General features: G+C 41.3%; 1 protein-coding gene across 23 annotated transcripts in view; it reads right to left on the bottom strand.

Annotated features, from left to right (window-relative positions):
- Positions 1 to 857: 857 nt before the first annotated feature.
- Positions 858 to 20,874, bottom strand: part of LOC147100499 (eukaryotic translation initiation factor 4 gamma 3-like) — a 290,666-nt gene continuing 270,649 nt past the window's right edge. For all 23 annotated transcript variants that reach the window (XM_085966798.1, XM_085966800.1, XM_085966802.1 and 20 more), the window contains 10 exons: positions 19,300 to 19,496; positions 15,941 to 16,056; positions 14,438 to 14,610; positions 12,228 to 12,353; positions 10,189 to 10,270; positions 9,933 to 10,031; positions 7,712 to 7,858; positions 4,678 to 4,759; positions 2,447 to 2,593; positions 858 to 1,325 (listed from right to left, as the gene is read on the bottom strand). In XM_085966798.1, the coding sequence (XP_085822924.1) occupies positions 1,144 to 1,325; positions 2,447 to 2,593; positions 4,678 to 4,759; positions 7,712 to 7,858; positions 9,933 to 10,031; positions 10,189 to 10,270; positions 12,228 to 12,353; positions 14,438 to 14,610; positions 15,941 to 16,056; positions 19,300 to 19,496 (1,351 nt within the window). In that variant the 3' untranslated portion in view covers positions 858 to 1,143. The remainder of the gene's footprint in view (positions 1,326 to 2,446; positions 2,594 to 4,677; positions 4,760 to 7,711; positions 7,859 to 9,932; positions 10,032 to 10,188; positions 10,271 to 12,227; positions 12,354 to 14,437; positions 14,611 to 15,940; positions 16,057 to 19,299; positions 19,497 to 20,874) is intronic.

Genomic DNA, 20,874 nt, shown 5'->3' with positions numbered 1-20,874 from the left:
ATAGCATCAAGGCAGCAGCTTCTGTGAAAGGTTGCATGTGTGTGTGGGAAACGTAACCCTTTATTTCAGAGCTTCTGACCGCCTGGGTTTTTCAATTCTTTCACAAGGAAAGATCGGACAGCCGTCTCAAACCACTGGTAGAAAGTCTGTAAGGAGAAAGGATCCTCATTTGTGCAGCGTGTTTAAAAAAAAAACTTCTGCCACAATCCAATAACTGACTAGCGTCAGCCAGCCATTCGATAGGACTTCTTGTCACAACAACGGGCATTGCATCCACTGCACTATATATTACAATGAGGTAACTGAGTACAAAAGAATAGGACAAACTCGTTTTCAAACTGATGTAGAACAGTTCGCGTGATCATTAATTCTCAGATAAACAGCAGTTTGTATTTTATTGTTTCAACTTGCACGGTTTGTTTTTATTTAGTTTTGAAAGTGAAAAGATAGTAATGAGTCATTTTTTTAAATATTTCTCTTTATGTATTTACAAGCTTTTGAGTAGCTCTATAGTTTGAAAGTATTACAAGCACTTCCTCAAGTTGAATTTTTTTTTTTGTACAAGTTCTCCATGTTCTGCAGTTCATAATGTACGGCTTGGAAATTCGGGGAGCATCATCTTCCAGTTGAATGTTATGTACATTTCTAGAGCAAGCTGAAGCAGGCAGGAAGAATTACTGGTACATGTTACTACTTTCAGCCATCATTGTTACCCCCCACCCATATACTAAATTTTGATGCCCTATATTTGTTTGAAATGGCCTCGTGGGCAAGAGTTTGGGTCTCTTTTCCTCTATGTTACATTCTGTTTACAGTAACTGCAAACTCAAATTACATCACCGTTGCAGTTCTAAAAATAAATTAAAGTGTTCAATTTTTTTTATTTTTTTTGCTGCACAGGAAAGTGGAACCATCTGTCCTTTTAAAAATAACAAAAAAGCTTAAAATTTAAAACAAAAATATTTTCTATAAATAATACATTTTTTAGTGCTCCCACCCATGGTTCGTTAACATCACCGCGGCTTTTCTTTACGTGCGTGTACCATAATTTTCATCATGATCGCTGACTGTATATCCGTGCATATTTGTTGCGATGATTGGCCTTTTTGCACTTTGATTGGCGAAGACTTCTTTGTTTTGTTTTTAGTTATCTTCTGACTCCTCCTCAGCTTCTCGTAGCCATGTAAAAAAAGCCGTGACAGATTTTAGCGCTACCCCTTTGCCGCTCTGCTCTGCTGGGTCTTTGCTACTTTCCCATTTGTAGAATGCATCTTCAGATATAACATCCTCATCATACAAAGTGTCAAAGAACATTCTTAACAAGTCTGTTTGAAGGGGAGAGACGGAGAAGGAATACACCGTGTTAGTATCCCGCAGCACAAGAGGAAAAACAATTATCGATCCATATTACGGGTTGATTTAACAGCTGTTTAAAATCATGAAAGGAAGAGACAAAGTAGATAGAAACAGACTCTCTCCAGTCGTTGAGAAGTCGAGAACAAGGAGACATAGATACAAGATTAAATGTAAGAAATTTACTACAGAGAGCGGGGAAATGGTTTTCTTTTTACACAGATGATTGCAAGACTGTGGAATGTACTACTGGAGTCAGTGATTGAAGCAGAGAACATGGCGAGTTTTAATAGATTAGAGAGGCGGTTGAAAGAAAGGTGGATAAAGAGATGTGGGCACATGGGATTGGGATTACTGCTTGTGTGGAGAACAAACACTAGCATGGACCGATTGGGCTGAATGGCCTGTCTGTGTTGTAATTCCTATCCAACGATAGCACATTTTTGTGTAGAGTAATTAACCATTTAAAATCTTTATGATCCAAGATATTAAACACCCTTTAACCAATCCCACCCTCACCAGACATCCATACTTTCCAGTAGGGGTCACTGCATAGCAATTAGGATGGGGAGCTATGGCCAAGCTCACCCCTCATTCACCCAAGAATACAGAGGTCAAATGCAACATGCTTGGGCTAAAGATCAAATAACTCAGCAAGGACTGGTTCATATGGCTCAGTACCATACAACACAGTGCATTCAGCCACTGAGCCAGTGAAGTTCCTTAATGTGTAAACCACTAAATTCAAAGCAGCACTGTGATAGCAATTAAACATATTTTAAAAGTACTGTGTACAGAGAATTAGGGCACTTTCTTTTTTAAAGTGCAAAAATTCAAAGGCAGATGTGCGAATAGCTCAAAGATCAATTAAGATCAATCACCACCTTAATAACATTTTTAAGGCAAAACGTTTACAAATAAATCATACTGTTGTTGGGGTGGGAAAGGAGAGGACAAAGAAAGGGAGGAGAAAGAAGGGGAAGAAAGAGCGAGAGCGAGAGAGAGAGATAGAGATGAAATAGAGATAGGTTATATTCCACAAAATTCAGAATTTAACCTGTACCAAAAGTAAAGAAACTTATACAATACTTACTAGGGGGTTGATCAAGTTTTACTATTAATGCTTGTAGTGCATAAAGTGCTTGTAATTCTCTTTCAGTATCGGAGTTAAGGTACTTGAGTAACAATCGCAATCTCTGCTGTATAATGTTTGCATCTACTCGACTTGGAGCTCCTTCTCCTAGAGGTTAAAAACACAATATTGGAAAAGAACACAAGTACATACGAGTACCAGAAATATATTTAACACCACAGCCCCAGATGAGGTGGCAGCATCTACTAACACTTGATTTAGGCAAAGTAGCCTTCTCAGAATACACAGCACATTTCAAATATACTACACCCATAGGCATTTTTTAAATGTTTTAAGAAGTGTGATCTTACAGCAAAAGCCTACAAAAAATATTCCTTTCTGTTAATTTTACAAGTGTTCTTATTTCATCTTCCACATCAGTTTAAAAATATTTCAGATATCCTGTTTCAGACAGAGCAGTACAAACCACACTGCTCCACTTATCTTTGTTCAATACACTTCACAGATGCAGGCCCCCTGTGGAATGAAATGTTGGCCTGACTTCCTCTTCTGGTCCTGATCACAAAACAAGACAATTAAAAAGGAGGACGGCCATCTTACTCCATCCATCCACAGAGCAAGGCCATTCAGGGGTGGAATCAGGACTTTTTCCACACAAAGGCTGGTGGAAATCTAGAATTCTCTCCTGTGGATGCTGGGTCAATTCCCATTTTCAAGACTGAGATCGATAAGGTTTTTATCAGTTAAGGATCAAGGGATATGGAGCAATGTCAGGGAAATGCAGCTGAGGTACAGATCAGCCTTGATCTAATTGAATGGCGGAGCAGGCTCAAGGTGAAAAACCTCATCCTGTTCCTATGTAGAAAGACCCTGCACTCCCCCTCCTCGTGCAGCACCACCATTCTGCTTTGCCCCAGAGACCATTTAGATTCTAATTTTTATAAATTTATGTGGAGTTACACGAGCACAAAAACTATTCTACAAACCTTCAGACTGAAAGGAGCTGCTGTGCCATTATTTGCTTGCTGATCTCAATTGTAACATTATTATTGACAATATGGACCCCCCTCACCCAAAGATAACCTGGAGGTTTATTCCAAATGACACCAGTGAGGTTTCATGCTAATTAATAGATATGGTTACTTAAACCCAACCAGCAATATACGAATATTGTACTCTCATTCTTTAAAATATGCAAAAAATTTATGTTTTTCCAATGTGCTTTCCATTCCATTTAATAATCTTTAGATTGGGCTGTATTAGAATATTCTACATTCTCCAGATTTTGAGAGACACAAAACACTGGAGCAAAATATTTCCTGCTGTCCCCTCCCTCGCCAGAGCCCATTCAGTAGATAGTCGTCTCCCTTATACAGTAAAGGCAATGTCCAATCACAAATTAAGCAGAAAGGTGACTTGTTCCTAGGCTGTTGTCAACCCACCCCCCATTAAGTGCCAAAAGATGCACTGATTCACCACCCATAGATTCCCCTTGTGGCATAGTTATGCAAGATGGCTTTGGTGACATTAGAAGCCCACTGTGGAGGCCTGCGATCCTCCAGCACTTCAAACTGTCCCTCAGCCTCCACTGACTAGATCTTTTTGGTGGAAAATATTAGCAACACCTAGTTGATCAGTTGCTACTTGCATTTCTATCTTTTCTCTGAAGCACCACAATCCTTCTCTTATTCATGCTCTCACTTGCAATGAGTTAAAACAAATCTTTGGAGCTGGTTCAAGACATCTCAGGTTCTATTTAATTTTTGCTCTTTTAATTTAAAAAAAAAGGTATTTAGGACTATATGATAGCTTATAATATGGACTCTGTGTTCAAGGAGTTACATGACTTAAAGGGAATCTGTAAACTAAAATCTCCCTGCGGTTAGTGGCCGCCCCTACTAACTGTCTAAGTGAAAATTTGCATGGCTCCACACTTGTTATGGCAACAGTATCAGTGCTCACCAGCCTTTGAACAGTCCTTTATGATGAACATGGAGCGCAGAGTTTTACTTTTACATTTTCAAGTACCTAAACTACAACTTAAAAATTGTTGGGGCCTTGGAGTTTAATAAAGGCATCTACCATTTCTAAAGATTTAAATTAACGACCTCCCATAGTATACTCGAGCAACAGTTATATGAATCGTCGAATAAATAAAGTTTTTGCATTAAAACTAAACTAAGTACACGGTAAATTAGAAAGGCATCATAAAGAGGCTAACTTTTTTTTACCTGTAATAGCTGATCTACATACTGTTGTCATTAAAGCTCTAAGGAATGTAGATGAACCAATCTGTGATTCACCTAAATTAGCCTATAGAAAGAAAAAGAAATCATTTTAGAATTGGACATTAATGAACATAACTTCCTGATTTGCCGTGTTTTCAACCTTGGTTTTGTTCTGTATTATGGGCCTGGTCCTTCATCCTGCATTCTCAATTAAAAAAAAACATCTGTATTAAAACTAATTACAACACAAAGAACCAAGGACCTCGTTCATATCTGAAGTCTGCATGCAGTTGCCTAACTTAAAATACAGCACGAGAACAGGGGACAGACAGCTGCGATGTAAAGGCATTCCATTTGAAGAGTTCTTGTTAGAGTTCAGTTCACTTGGGTTGCAATTAAACACTTAGCGACTCAAGATGGTTCCTTTTTTGTTACACAGAGGAAAACTTTTACAGCAGCAGTTATAGATTCACTAATAGTGATACAGGTAGACTATCCTTTATCCGAAAACCTTGGGACCAGCTGTGTTTCGGTTTTCGGAATTTTTCAGATTTCAGAAGGTTTTCTGACAACAAACACCAACAGCTTGTAAACACTCGGGCCCTGCCTTGGAAGCATCTCTGAAGCTGTTGCTAAGCTACAGAGACTCTTTCCACAGCCTGACTGTTTAAAAAAAATGCTAGGGGAAGAAAAAAAACCTAATAAAACTGCTGCTGATTTCTGCCGTTAGATCGAGGTTTCCGGCTCCCCCTGCTCCATATCTGAATTCCTTGACTTAGTGGGGGTCTGGGGCTCGACTGCCGCTGCCAGTTGTGGGAAAGCCGGATATTGGCTGATTCCGACACTAAGCTGGCCCGCAGATCAGGTCCGGGGGGGGGGGGGGGGGGGTGGTGGGGGAGAAGAAAAGACTATCGGACGTGCCGCTGTATTGTTGGGTTCACTCTCCCGGTACCTCCTTCACACTGCCTGGCTCGGCCTGCAATCTCCTACCCAGGAGGGAACTCTGTGACCCTCTGCCCTGCTCACAGGGAAAGGCAGAGCTCCCGGACCACTCCTGTCATGTTTGGCGCCACTCGGGTCATGTCATGACTTACGCTCCATGAAAAAACTTTCGGTTTTTAGAGGTTTTCGGAAGTGCGGATAAAGGATAGTCTACCTGTAGATGGTTTCCATTGGTCAATGATGTGGTAATGAGGGGGCATAAATGTAATAATTAAAGGGGAAGTTAGGAAAATTTCTGTACGCAGAGGGTGGTTAATATATGGAATTTCCCACCACAAATCAGGCTGAAGTAATTCCAAAAATACTTTAAAGAGAATTAGACAGTTGCTTTAAAAAAAAGAGGAATTTAAAGGGTCTGGGGAGTGAGGAGGAGTGACTGGGTGGCTTGTGGAGAAAAACATGCAAAGACATGTCCCTGTATTATCCCTTTCTATAAAAAGACTAGCATTTATACAGCACCTCTCAAGACCTCAGGACATCCCAAAGCACTTTACAGCCAATGAAGTACTTTTGAAGTGTAGTCGCTGCTGTAATGTAGAAAACGCGGCAGCCAATTTGCGCACAGCAAGCTCCCACAAACAGCAATGTGATAATGACCAGATAATCTGTTATAGTGATGTTGGTTGAGGAATAATTATTGGCCAGGACACCAGGGAGAACTCCCCAGCTCTTCTCTGAAACAGTGCCATGGGACCTTTTATGTCCACCCGAGGAGGAAGACGGGGTCTCGGTTTAACGTCTCATCCGACAGTGCATTATCTCCCTCAGTACTGCACTGGAGTGTCAGTCTAGGTTTTGTGCGCAAGTCTCTGGAGTGGGATTTGAACCCACAACCTTCTGACTAAGAGGTGAGAATACTACCACTGATCCACGGATGATACCTTTAATCATGTCATTTAAATAGCTCTGAATATAAACTCAAAATTGTTAAAAACAAACCAACAAATGAGAGTATTAATTATATAACAAAAAATCAGGTTAAAAGGTGATTTTGGAAATCACTCAAAAGTCAAAATGCCATGAAATGTCAGAGATACAAATGTCACTGTAAATTAAATGGGTCTGATTTTCAGAAATGAAGTACTAGTGAAAACATATTTCAGTGTTTTGGCTACAAAATCTGTTTGTGCTACTTTAGTTTTATATTATAGAAATCTGTATTCTGTGCTTGTCTAATTGGTCAGGGTTCTTGCATTACAAGTTTGCAATGAACTGAGCATGGAAATAATGAAACTTAATGAAAAGTTGTCACCATGTTAATTCTTCAACTAATCTAGTGTCTGAGGAGAGGAAGTCACCTCTACAATTAGTTGACATCCAAACTCATCTTCAATTGATTAAGGTCTGTCAGTGTTTGTGCTTGGTTTTTTTTGGTCAGCCAGGTATCTGACATGCATGGAAACCCAACGCTATGGTTAACCGTTTCTGAATCAAGTTACTGAGAAATCTACACATGTAGAATCTCGGTTTGCCTGATGCAGGGTGCACTGTCTGCCCTTTATTATGTATGGTGAAGAGCCAATAACATTTAATGCAACATGCCAGTGGTATGAAAGAAAATGATCAACAGCATCAAGGTATAAGTCACATAAACCCTTGCAGGGAAGGACACTGAAAATCAATTTCAGACTCCCGAATAGGTGCTGGAATATGACTGGCTATTGTTTAAGTTTATGCATTTTCATGTGTAATATGTTCACACAAACAACAATTGCAATTGTTTACACATTTGAATATCAATGATAACTTCCAGTTGTAATATGATGTGTGTGCAAGTGCCCTAGTAGTTGCTGTATTTATATATTAGCCCGTTAAGCAGGAAAGGAGAGCATTTATATTATTGCTCCTACAATGTTAACTATTACAGATCAACAAAGGTAACCAGACACAAGTACATCATTTCTCAGGATGATGGTGAGTTAGTTTAATGGTCTTGTTCAGAACACAATTACCCTTGTTGTAAATCTAGCATTATGATCAATGTAAGAAATGAGCACAGAATGGTTTAATCTTACAGACCAAGAATTCAACCTACTTCTACCCAGTCAAAGATTTGCTCATTGCTAGCCTTGTCTTCGATTATAAGTTTTTCTAGCCACTTGTTCAGTTCTTCAGCAGAGAGCTCCATTTTTGAAAGTGCTTCAGTAGGACTAGAAACATCTGATACAGTGAACTCCAATTTCTGCAAAGGAAACACAATATTAATATTCACAGGCCTAGAAATTCAGTGCCCTTAGCGCCGATTTTGCGGCGCTAGAGGGCCTAGCGCTGCAATTGGCGCCGGCGCCTAAATTGCCTGGGGCCCTTCCGCCGCGGTAGACCGGTAGCGCTGCGCCGGCACCGATGACGTCATCGGTGTGCGCAGCGTCCCGGTTGCCATGCCGACGGGCCCCAGCGCCGAAATTCAGTTGCGGCCGCCTCGCCCGTGGCAGCCGCAACTAAGACTCTGGCAACAGAGTCCAACATGTTTTTGCGCCGGCGCATTAAAGGCCCCGCGGCGGCCGGCCGCTTTCCCGCCGGCCGCCTGGCCGCAGCTCCCTCCCCGGACTTCCCCCCCCCCCCCCCCCGGAACAGAAGCAAGCCCGGCACTTGTCCGAGGTGCCGGGCTCATTTTTAAAAAGATTTTCGCGGGCCGTGGCCGGGTGCAGGCAGCTCCTCCTTAAGGGAAGGAGGAGGCCTGCACTTCCCGAACCTGCCGCACCGCAGCGGGCGCCGCAGCGCCGGAATAGCGCCGAAATTCAGCGCGTTGCGCCAGTTTTCAGGCGCAAACAGCTCTCAGCAGCCGTTTGGGCGCAGAACTATTGAATTTTGGGCCCGACCAGCGCGACTTAGCTCCGGCACTAACTTCCGGCGCTAAAGCCCTGGCTGCGCCAAAGCTCAATTTCTAGGCCACAATCTTTAGTGAAAGAGCTCAGCCAACGTTTACATCACAAAATCAAGCAAAACCTGGTTATTCTCCGAAATATAATCGCTACCTATATCGACTATTTGATATGCACTTGTAAATTCAGAATAATTACCAATGATTTCATCTGTCTGGAGATTTAACTTTTACTAAAAACTAGATTTTAGACAGGAATGATGGTAAAAGCCACGGCTCTCTAATCTTATTGCCACAGTGGTACATCTGTGACCGTTGGTGATTCAACAAAGGAGTTCAAAAACTGCTGAACAGAAGATGCCTGGGGTTCTAGAACCATACAATTTGAAACATTACAAGGTTATTGAGTCAGAACAGGAAGAATACCGTGGAGGGAAAACGAGAGCGTCAAACACAGATTGATGATCGCTGTCTAATCTAGGTCTACAGATGTTCTAGTGGTTGCCATATTTACAAAAAGCAAGTCAGGACCCATACGATATTCTGAAATTTAAGCTGTCTGTTTCAAAATATAATGTAGAACAGGAATGATAAAAATACTTGAGAACTTCAATCCTCACATTCACAACTGCTCTGATCGCTGTTATTATTGCCTCCGGAAAAATTTAGACTTTCATCTCTGTTCTAGTTTTTAATTAGTCTGGTATAAAATCCTGTGATCAATGCAATAGCACTGAAAAAACAACCATCAAAGCAAAGGTGCAGGCACTTTTCACAGGGATTATACGGTAATGGAAAGGGCTTGAAACTACACTCAGAAATGAGCCAAATACTTCCTAAAATCATTATATTCTAGAACACAATACACATGATTTTTCTGGTAAAGATAATCCACCATTAAGTCACCTATTAATATAACAGTGCAATGAACCGTCACAGTAATGAAATAACTAAACTTAATTTGCAGTACTTGTACTGCATTTCTTGATTTTTATTTTGCCAAGTTTCTCTCCTCTCCTGAAAGTGCTGACAATTTTGCAAGTTTGGGCTGCTTCGATTAACCAAATTTGTTGATCAAAAGTGAACTTTGAAAAGATTCTGATGCACAGCAATGACAGATTGACTTTTAAGTTGAGGTACTTGGAAGTATTTCTCATCCCTCGCTTTCTGAATGTCATTCATTCTGGGGTTTTAAAGATTTAAAAAGTGCTCGTGTGTACTGCTGCTCACTCTCAACATAGAATGACACGATTGGACATGTCCAAAGGTTAACTTATGTTAAATTTGGCTTCCTGACTGCATCATGTGACAGGTGCTGGAGACAGAGTCAGAAAAATAGCGATGATTAAGATGAGTAGCTACCTGGCTGCAGTAAAACTAGATTTCTTCTTTTAAAACTTAATAAGTTGAGCCTCAAAAGCAACGGCAGACTCACCTTATCACTAATGAAGTGCTGGACATCCTCTCCTTCAGTTAGGAAATCCTTCCAAATTAGGCCAGCCTCTTTCCATAAGGCCCCGACTTTCTTATGGCTCTGTTAATAATAAAAGACAAATGCTCACTTCAGATTCAATTTGAAAAATGTTCATTTGGGAGAACAAAAGGACTCTGTGATGTTCAGTTTACAGTTATGTGCGATACCAGTTTGTGAACAAACAAAATCTATGATGATGTGCTCCTTTTCTACTCACCATTTGTTTGCATAGAAGGTGCAAAATTTCTGCAATCAGAACCCCTGCTCTCTCCACAGGAAGTAAAGGTTTACTAAGTTCTCTGCAAGAGAAGGAAAAAATATTTATTGTCCAGCATCCTATAGACCAGACCTAGGATCTTTACACTTGCAGCTAGAGGTAACTACAATAAGGGCAGATCTCTTGCAAGATTGATTCTGGGAGCAGAGAAGAACTGCGAAATTGCACCAAAGGACAATCGTCATTCAGAAATAATTGTCAACTTTAACTTCTGTGTACAAGGGGCATGGTTCTTGCAATAATGTGGAGAGTGTTTTGCATGCAGAGTGTGAAGTTTCATTGATGCAAATTGTGTAGATGCTTTGGCCCGATACAGAATGTTGAGATATAGCTTTGCTTCATATAATTTTGAAGAAGTTTTGAGCATAAACTGCAAGAATATTCCATCAGTACAGCTGCCTGAATAGTACTGAGTATCCTGGGAAATTGGATACACTGTACACAGTCACAGTGCACAATCCAAATGCATCTCAGGAACAGCTCTGGACAAAAACATCAAGTCCAAGGCCAAGTCTTTGGAAAAGGCAGACTCCTTCAAGTAAAAACTTTAATGAAGGCATTGAAAGATGCACAAGACAATTGAGGTTTAATCATGTTATTGTGAAATACTGAGTTTTTAAATTTTGTTCAAATCCTTGTTCTGAGCATTAGAAATTTCAGTTACTGAAACAAAAACATTCAGAAAGCATTTGAGCAATTCATGGGAACGCAGTGGCCAGACTGCGCAATCACAAGATACTCTCACTATAAAATAACAGCTGCTGAGTGTGACACAGGTTGTAACAGATAAATGTGACAACTTTAACATGGAAACAATATATAGCTCAGCATCACCCACGAGTGAAACAAGTGCTGCAGGTACTTATGAGTTTACAATGAAATATGTGTCCACAGAACAAATTTAATACATAATAGATATATATGGATTCATAATGTACGGCAATGGCTGCAAAGGCAAATAAAATGTTCAGGCATATAATCAGAGCCACAGAATACTAGTCCAAACTAATGCTACTGACACATAATAAAGCACTAGTGAGACCACAAAGGATGTGTGTCCTGGTGTTGCAAATTTAAGATATAGAGGCAATGAAAAGCATTCAGGGATGGCAACATAGATTTTATTACATTGCTGAACTATAAAAAACGCTAAAGAACTTGGAAAAAAAAGGGGACTGATTTAAGTTCTCAAAATAATGAAAGGAACCAATAAAGAGGATGTAGAGAGCTAGCTATTTCATGTAAACCACAAGACACAGAGTTATAAACTAAGAAAGCCACAAAGAACACATTTTTTAGGCTTAGAGGGATTTATGAAACAAGCCATCATCTAGTTTTGTAATCATCAATTCTGATAAAGCAGAGGACCTGGATCTGTTCCCGATCCAGCAAAGAATAGGATATGGATTTTTGGTAGAAATGAGGGCCCGGGGGCAGCACCTCAAGGGGGGGCAAAGACAGCATTTGTTTTTTGTTCTCGCATTCCAAGTTCTTAAATAAAACATAATTTTGCCTGGCCTTTCAAAACAGGATGCTGCTTCCTGTTTTGCAAAGTGTCTTCATCTACACTGATTCAAGGTGACCTACTTTTATTTCCACTATTAATGAAAAGATTTGCAAACTGAGGTCTATAGCAGATATTTAAAAAAATTCAGTCATCAACAACAAAATACTTCAGTTTTACTTGAGCATGTACAGATTATATAGATCCCTTCACAAATTTAGATTCATATTGAGTGTTATAGGAACATGCTTAAAGACCTATTTTGTATGTTCTTATAGTCTGATCTGAAACCTGATTTTTTTTAAAAAAGGATCTGAACATCTAGAGAATATAACGCATAGCTGTCAAAAATAAAAGGTCAACAATGCTGCCAATTGAGATCAGAAATTAAATATTTTTAACATCTATGAATAACTGATACAACAAAATGTATGATTTGTGCAATGAATTACTTGATTTTCTTAAGGTTTCTTACGTAAATAATTCTCTCATAGAGATTCCTCCTTCTTGTAACATGGGCGTCACAAGTTCACCCAGGTACAGCCATATATGTGGTATATCAATGGCCATATCCTCTGCCATTTCCAAGAGTTCTATAAACCTGAGCAGAAGAAACAGAATAAATATTCTTGAGCACAATAATTCATACAATATCAGATAAACACATCCATTTGTTTGGAAGAAAAAATAACACCCCACAATTTTATAGCATACAATCTGTCACACTAATGTAATGTTGGCATAAAAATCAAAACAATGTAATACTATGCTTCAATGTGCTAACTTTTCATCCTCCTCTACTTCGTACACTCCCCCCCCCACCCCCCAAAAGTAGCCTACACTGGTCCATGAGAGGTCCCTCAGAGCCAGGTAATAGATGAATGTTCAAACATATACAACACATAGTAAGCTCAGCTTGCATGTGTAGTGAGTGATCAGTATTAGGCACCTGCTAATTTGGGCTATTATTGCTGCTAATCACATCTGTTCAGGCCTTCATTTACATGAAGTACAGGTAGACTATCCTTTATCCGAACTTCCGAAAACCGAAAGTTTTTTCGTTCAGCGTAAGTCGTGCGCACGACATGACCTGAGTGGCGCAAAACATGACCGGAGTGGTCCTCCGGGGCCCAGAACAAGAATTCCTGCAGATTGTCGACACGTCGGCCTTTGCTCTCGATGTTAAGTGTGACTGAGGGAGCTCTGCCTTTCCCTGTGAGCAGGGCAGAGGGTCACAGAGTTCCCTCCTGGGTAGGAGATTGCAGGCCGAGCCAGGCAGTGTGAAGGAGGTACCGGGAGAGTGAACCCAACAATACAGCGGCCCGTCCGATAGCTGCAGCGGCCCGTCCGATATTCTTTTCTCCCCCCCCACCCCCCGACCTGATTTGCGGGCCAGCTTAGCGTAGGAGTCAGACGATATCCGGCTTTCCTACAACTGGCGGCGGCAGTCGAGCCCCAGACCCCCGCTAAGTCAAGGAATTCAGAGAAGCAGGAAGGGGAATGAGACACGGAGCAGGGGGAGCTGTAAACAGACTGTGAGCAGCAGCACAGGGAAGCAGGAAGGGGAATGAGACACGGAGCAGGGGGAGCTGTAAACAGACTGAGCGGCAGCACAGAGAAGCAGGAAGGGGAATGAGACACGGAGCAGGGGGAGCTGTAAACAGACTGTGAGCAGCAGCACAGGGAAGCAGGAAGGGGAATGAGACACGGAACAGTCGCAAGAGGTAGCCTGAACTTTTAAAAATTTATATGAAATACAAATACTAATTACCAAATTAATTTAATGTTCAGAGTTTCCCAGTCTGAAATAATACCTTCTGAAATCCGAAAATTTCCGAAAACCGAAACACAGCTGGTCCCAAGGTTTTCGGATAAGGGATAGTCAACCTGTAAGATGCATTCGGATCACTAGTTTGCATCCCCTGCTCTGATATTATCCATTTGAGGACTGGAGCACTAAACACATTATACTGTAACTTGAGTGGAATTAGTTTAGCCAGAGAGCACTGTTAATTAAGCTGCAAACCTAAAAATTTATTTAGTAATTTACTAAAAATTATCTTTGCAAATGAAGTACTGTGGTAATATAAAGAACAATACTTTGCAGTATGTATAGTAGGAGGGAGTGGTGAGAAACACAATCAAATTCTCAGTTCATTAAATCCCAATCTCTGTTCACTCTTACAGTTAATATCCAACTGACTGGAATGAAGAACTTAATATCCAGTCAAGTACCTGGCCCTGTGATAACAGAGCTTTGCTCAGTACTTGGATACTGCAGGTGATCAGGTCTGATGAGGCCTCTGTCTGAAGTGGTGGTTCAGGTGAACATAAAATATCAGCGGCACTAACTGAAGATGACCGGGGGAGTTCTCGACGTCCTGACCAACATCCTCCCTCAGAATGACTGGTCATTTCCAGGTGCCACAGTGCAGTCTTGGAATGGCCGCCACATTTGCCGATGTAACAGTCACTGCATCTCAAAATGGAATTAGCTGTGTAAAGTGCTTTGTGGCATTTTAATGTGGAAGGCATTCTACAAATGTGACTGTTACGGTATCATTGCTGCTTATTTTTGCACAGACTCACTGGATCGCACTCCCCTTCTAAAGTTCCACCCGTCCCAATATTATTTAAGTGCAAGATTTAATTGCATATTATTTTTCTTCGTCAAGTATCACACACCCTTTGAAGAATTCATCTTTGTGTAGTTTTTCTGCCTGTATCAGCTGGTAGAAAAGCTGCCCCATGTGTTCTCTTGTTATTTGACTTCTTTCCAACGTTGACTCCACACCGACTCTCACAAAGACATGGAGCAGGCTCAGCGAATTCAATTCATCCACGCACTGAAGCGCTTCCTGGAAACAGAAAGCAATTCTAGTCAAATGGTATTTTATTTCTATCATTTCTGTTTTATCCATTGCCAACACTTGTCTTAGAACCACACATTAATATTTTTGAACAAAAATGTAATTATGGGCATCAGAAACGAATGGGATTTTGCTGTATAAAGAGTAGCATCACACACAACCCTCAAAATCTGAACGCAAGTTGCTTCCTCACCCTCATGGTTACATGTAACCCTGATAATTTAGAATACAGGAAACTTTCGTTTATCCGGAGGTTAAATGTCCGGAAAGCTCTATCTACCGGCAAAATTCAGGAGTCGGTTCAGATAATTTTTTTTCTTTTCGTTTCTTCTTTTCTCCAGTCCTGGCTCTGCAAGCGTCTCTGTAGCTAAGCAACAGCTTCAGCTAGACACTTGCAGGCTGCGCCGACTGTTTTGAAGCTGTTGCTAAGCAACAGGGTTTGTTGCTTCACACGGAGCTCTGAGCTCCGTATGTTTTAACATTAGCGCTGGTTTCTACGGCAGTTTTGATCTAACGGCACCAGCTCGGTCCCATCGATGCCGGATACCAGAAAGTTTCCTGTATTATGTTTTCACTACAAGTGTTTCTTTTCTTCCCTTGCTCTCTTTCTGGTTTCCTGCTCCAACATAGCTTTTTGAGAACAGCGGGCATTAAAACTCAACAAGAAACTTGGGGGTGGGCAGAGGAGGAGGATTTTCAGCTGCCAATACTGAAGGATGCACAGGTACTGCAGGGCATGACAATGATTTGGATTGGAACGAGCCATGGACTAAGTATGAGCTAGTGATGCATAACCCTCTATTCCCTTCTCCCTCATACGGTTATCTAGCTTCCCCTTAAATGCATCTACACTCTTCATCTCAGCTACTCCCTGTGGTAGTAAGCTCCACATTCTAATCACTCCCTGGAAAATAAGTTTCTTCTGAATTTCCGATTTGATTTCTTGGTGACTATCTTACATTGATGGCCTCTAGATTTGCTCTTCCCCACAAGTGGAAACACTGTCTACGCTATCAAACTTTTCATAAAAAACCTCTATTAGGTCACCCCTTAGCCCCCGCATGTTCATCCTTTCCTGATAGTTTGTTGAATAAAACATGAACAGAACTGTTTGATAATATTTCACGTTGAGCTTTCAATGGAATCTGTTCCAGAATAGAGACTGCCTGAAATCTCCATAGCCAACCTTTTAAATGTACAGAAATAATGCTACTCATCGAAACCATGGGGCAATATTACAGTCAGTAACAATGTAAACTGCTTAGTTAACAGTTGGTCGCTGAATTATAGTAATTATTAAAATACTGCAAGTATTCACCTTATAATCATTAATGTGCAAAAACTCCTCAATAATGGATTTTGATTTTTTCTCCATCTCCTCGTCAGACAGAACAGATTTGGGGGAAGCATCAGTGGGAGGAACTTCAGGTTTCACTGCAAAAAAAAAAACAAATTTAAAAAAGGTCTCCTTCAGTGTGCAGGCCCTTAATATATACTGCCGGCAGCTAATTAACCATTGTTGGGTTTCTCTAAAAGGAAAGCAACAGGTTAGCTACTATAAATTCAAGTTGTATCAATGTATTTCCATTTTTTACATTTTAAACGAGGTCCGTCTGCTGTAGACGAGGTACAACTGCTGCAAATTCTTACCCACGTGGTTGAATCACGGAATTCTGAAGCAAAATATTTTGAATTTAAAATAAATAATAGCGTTCTTGTAACAGGGATTGCAACAACTCTGCACGTTGGTTTCTGTGCCCACAAGATACTGCCAGTTTCCCGTAGTGATTACACTTTATGACATCAGCAGCTTGTCACACAGGTGTCACCAGACCATATCATACAGCTCAGTTTTGGCATCCGAACAGCTAGTTTCTCCTTCATGCACTCAAATACTCCACCAGGAACCCCTCTGCCCAGCACAGGAGCATGGAGTGCCCTGGACACTCGAATTGCCTCGAAAGGAAGATTTTATCATGCAAATATACATCTGTGTTATTGATGTTTATACATTCTTGGAATTAAAGGCTGATGAATAAATCCTTTATCGTTGCAACTGCTGTTATGCTATCAGTTATTTTCACATGGCGACCAGTAAAGAGCATGATCCAGTTTGCATAGCTGCAGATTAGTCAACAGTAAAAATGCAAAGCTGTTCACCTGCCCAAGAGAGCATGAAAAGAGTAACAGGTTGTTTTGTCCCCCTCCTCATTTCCAGAAGTTAGTGACTCATGCTGAGGTTTGGCTCCACAGACATCAACCAGTTGTACCTCGCCGAAGGGCCATTGTTCATGTGTGAACCGACTGAGCATGGAGGCCTATTTCACTGTGTGGGGGGGGAAAAAGGGGGAGGATGGTAGGACACAGCCAAGCCCAAACTGGCCCTCACCCGACAGCCACCCGCTGTACTTCCAGCAAGGCACCACCAGATAGCATGCAGGATCCCTGGTTGATTTTTCTTTCTTGTGCCGGAGGACACACAGCCCAATTGTATCACCTGACTGTTGCTCGGCCTGAGATTAACTAAGTCAGCACAGGCAAATAATCGTCTTAGGACTATCTGTTTGTGGGAGGGAAGTTCATGGGGAAGGACAGTCCCTGCTCTTCTCCAAATAGTAGCATGGGATTTTTTACATCCACCTGAATGGGCAGGTAAGGCTTCAGTTTATCACATCCAAGAGATGGCATCTCCAACAGTGCACACAAATATCTGCCTAGATTATGTGGGGCTTGAATCCCTAACCTTCTAATTCAGAGGTGAAAGTGTTACCAACTCAGCCAAGCTGACCCGCGGCTATCAGGCTGACATTATCATTGCCGACAAAGGTGTCCGCTGAACTCATTATCTATGTTGTTGGCATCTTTCCACCGACTGTAGGAACGTTGGAGACTAATTAGTCAGCAATATTCAGTCATTTCTCAAGTCTCTGTTGAATTGCTGGAGAGAACGTAGCACTTTCCAACAGTCATAGAAAATGTAAAAGACAACGTAATCAGCCAGTGCTGGATTCTACCAATATCTCAGGCTCCTTTGATTATACCCACACACCAGCTATACATTTCTTGAGAATGTACACATCTGTCTTTACAGGAGTGGCTTAATTCCGTCAATGAGTAAACAGTGCATGATGCCAAGTATAGGATAATCATGGATGGCTGTGCCAGTTACCCTTGCAGCAGCCTCAACTTATTCATCTATGCCAAACTCTGGACTTGGCCAAAGGTTTAGGAAAGAATAAACTGACAAATGGCTGCATGTCTCAGTGACATAGCCTTTACCAGCTGAGCCACTGGGGTCCTTTTTATAAATAAAACAAACCAGTTTATCTCCGATGGTGTTTCTAATGGACAAACATAAAACAAGTGTTACACTCTTCTTCCCGTTTTGCCTTTCACTTTGTCTCCCTCTGTATGCCTCTCATATCTTTTTTTCATTATTTTCGTATTTCTCTTCTTTTGCTCTTGATTTTGTTCTGTCTTTTGTCCCCCGTCTCCTCTCTCTTCTCCATGCCAATCACTCGCTGTATGCTTCGGACGTAAGCTCTTTTGCTCATTTCTAAATGTGGTTTTTAAATTTTCTGAAGCCCAATGCTTGTAGCAAGATGACAGCCACAATGTACCATTTCAGAGATGGCTACGGGGAGGGGAGAGAAATAGAGCCAGCGGTTTGGGAACTCTTGCAACATTCAAAGGTTAGAAACCAGAACCTGGTGGGTGGGGGTGTAAATATATATCTCTACCCCAAGGCAGATAGTTATCCTGTCACTGTTGCAGTAGATCCAGTACCGGAGATGCTCAAAGCCTGTGCAACATATGCAACTGAGAGAAATTGGGGGACCGGAATGGAGTATGGAAAGCTGTAGGCATGGATAGGAGGGTGGGAAAGGGAATTGCTGAATAGGTGTGGCATAGTATTCATTAGAAAACCTCAGGAAACAACTAACGCTAGGTGAGACTTGGGAGTGACAAGACCAGAGCGCACTCAGCCAAGCCTGGAGCAGAGGCCCAGGCTACAAAGCCAGGTGGCTGTAAATACTGTAACTTGCATCGGATCAATTTCTGAGGGAGGCTCTGTAAATTATTCCACCTCATTCGTTAACAGGCCCGCCAATAAACTCCTTCTGACCAATGCAATGCACAAATCAATCAGATTGTGCAAAACAGAGACATTTTTAAAATATATAAATTCTAGGGAAGTTGCAGGAAAAGTCCACAAGCGCCACTGCGTCATTCTCTACTGCACCAGGTCCTGACAGCTGGCTTAGAGCAGCAATGGCAAAGGCCCACAACTTGGACGCTCGCTTGCCTTCATGGCTGCAAGTATGGGGAGGAAACAAAGAGCAAATACCAAAGAATACTTTTAGAAGTGCCCCAGCATGACAGAAGTTATTTAAGGCAGTTAATATGTTTTCATCAGGGTGACCAAAGGTGATGAATGCTGCTTTGTGCTAAAATCTTGCCTTGTGGCTAAAGTACTGTAGGTCTGGATGTGCGCTATTGCAAAAAATTAACAGTGCAGAGTGTGCAGCTTTGATTTTTAATTATGCCACCGGTTTCCTAATGAATGGAGCAAAATTGAAGATCCAAATGGTTTTCCTCATTCAAAACCTAGTCTCATGTTGGTTACAAGCTGCCGAATAGCCAGTGTACGTGCAGGATGCAGGAACTGCAAATTACCATTTTCCTTAGTCCGGTTCCTGTCTCCCTCCGCACTCTTCTCCTCGGAGATACTTGTGGTTTGCTGTACGATTTCGAGGGCTTCTCTCCTTTCCTCTTCTCGCGCTCGATCATCAAACAGCTCCTTGTTACTGCTCACCCGTGTGATAGCCGGCCGTGCTGGCTTATCGTTCTTCTCCCTTCCAGTACTGCTTCGACTATTTGGGTGGTGGGGGAAAAGAGGAAAAAGGTTACTTAATCTTGACATTAATAAAGTTATACATTCTCCATTGAGCAGATGATAAGATAGGAAGGAAATAGAACAGTGATATAAAGTACAGTAATACTAATTCATAAACCCCTAAAGGCCTGAATGAATTGTGCTGGCTTCATTAATGGTTTAATGCTTTGCGAAGCCATTGTTCTCCCATTATTTCTCCACTTTAAACTGTTGAGCAGTGCCTGCTGTCTATTAGTTTCAATACCATGGCTGAGGGGAACTTCATTATTTACAAATTCTAAAATTAATTGTAATTTGTCTTGAATAAATAGCTGTTCGAATTGACACACTGTTTATGAATTGTAGGATACAGGCAGCAAACCTAAATCAATGGGTTTTGTTTGAAGCAACTTTTCCTTATTTTGACTTCACCAGATATGAGGAAATTCCAGAACTAAGCTACATACTGAAACTGGTGAACACATCTCTCGACAGAAAACAACAGAAAATATCAGCACCAAGTAAATGGGAGTATATGAAAAAACTAACAACAGGAAGACATTAATAAACTTGCAGATTAGGCATGTAATTGGCAAATGAATTTCAATATAGATAAGCGTGAGGTGGTGCATTTTGATAGACAGAATAAGGAGACCACATACTCCTTGGAAAATAAGTGTCCAAATGGGGCAGAGGAGCATAGAGATCTGGGCTAGATACACAAATCACTAACAGCAGCGATGCAGGTTAATAAGGCCATAAAAAAACCCAAAGCACTGGGGTTCATTTCTAGAGGGATAGAATTGAAAAGCAGAGAAGTTGCTTGTATAGAACCTTGGTTAGAATACAGGAAACTCTCGATTTACCAGCACCCAAACAACCAGAAATCTCGGTTAACCGGCAAAATTCAGGAGTAGGTTCAGTTAAGTTTTTCTTCATATTAGTGGCTGTTTCTTGATTCTTGGCTGTGTAATCGGGGGTTCCTGCACTTGTTGCTAAGCAACAGGGATGCTTGGTCTGTGGTCTTGCTTCTTGCAGCTGTTGCTAAGCAACAGGGAAGCCTGGATTTGTTGCTGTGTACGGAGCTCTCGTACCTTTTAACTATAACTCTCTGTAATCTGGACTTTTTGATAAACCGGCACCACGCCGGTCCCGTCTGTGCCGGATAAAAAAAGAGTTTCCTGTACACTTGGAGCACTGTGAACTGTTCTGGTCTCCATATTATAAAAATCATAGAGGCATTGGAGAAGGTGCAGAAAAGATTTACTAGGATAATACGAGAACCGAGAGGTTATACCCATCAGGAAAGATTGAACAGGCTGGGGTTCTTTTCTCTAGAAAAGAGAATGCTGAGGGGAGACCTGATAAAGGTCTTT

Source organism: Somniosus microcephalus, chromosome 25, assembly GCF_052327205.1.
Source record: "Somniosus microcephalus isolate GS21.2 chromosome 25, FLI_Smic_1.0, whole genome shotgun sequence".
Lineage (NCBI taxonomy): Eukaryota > Metazoa > Chordata > Chondrichthyes > Squaliformes > Somniosidae > Somniosus > Somniosus microcephalus.
The sequence above is the reverse complement of the archived record's forward strand: the minus strand, read 5'-3'. Positions and strand labels throughout refer to the sequence as shown.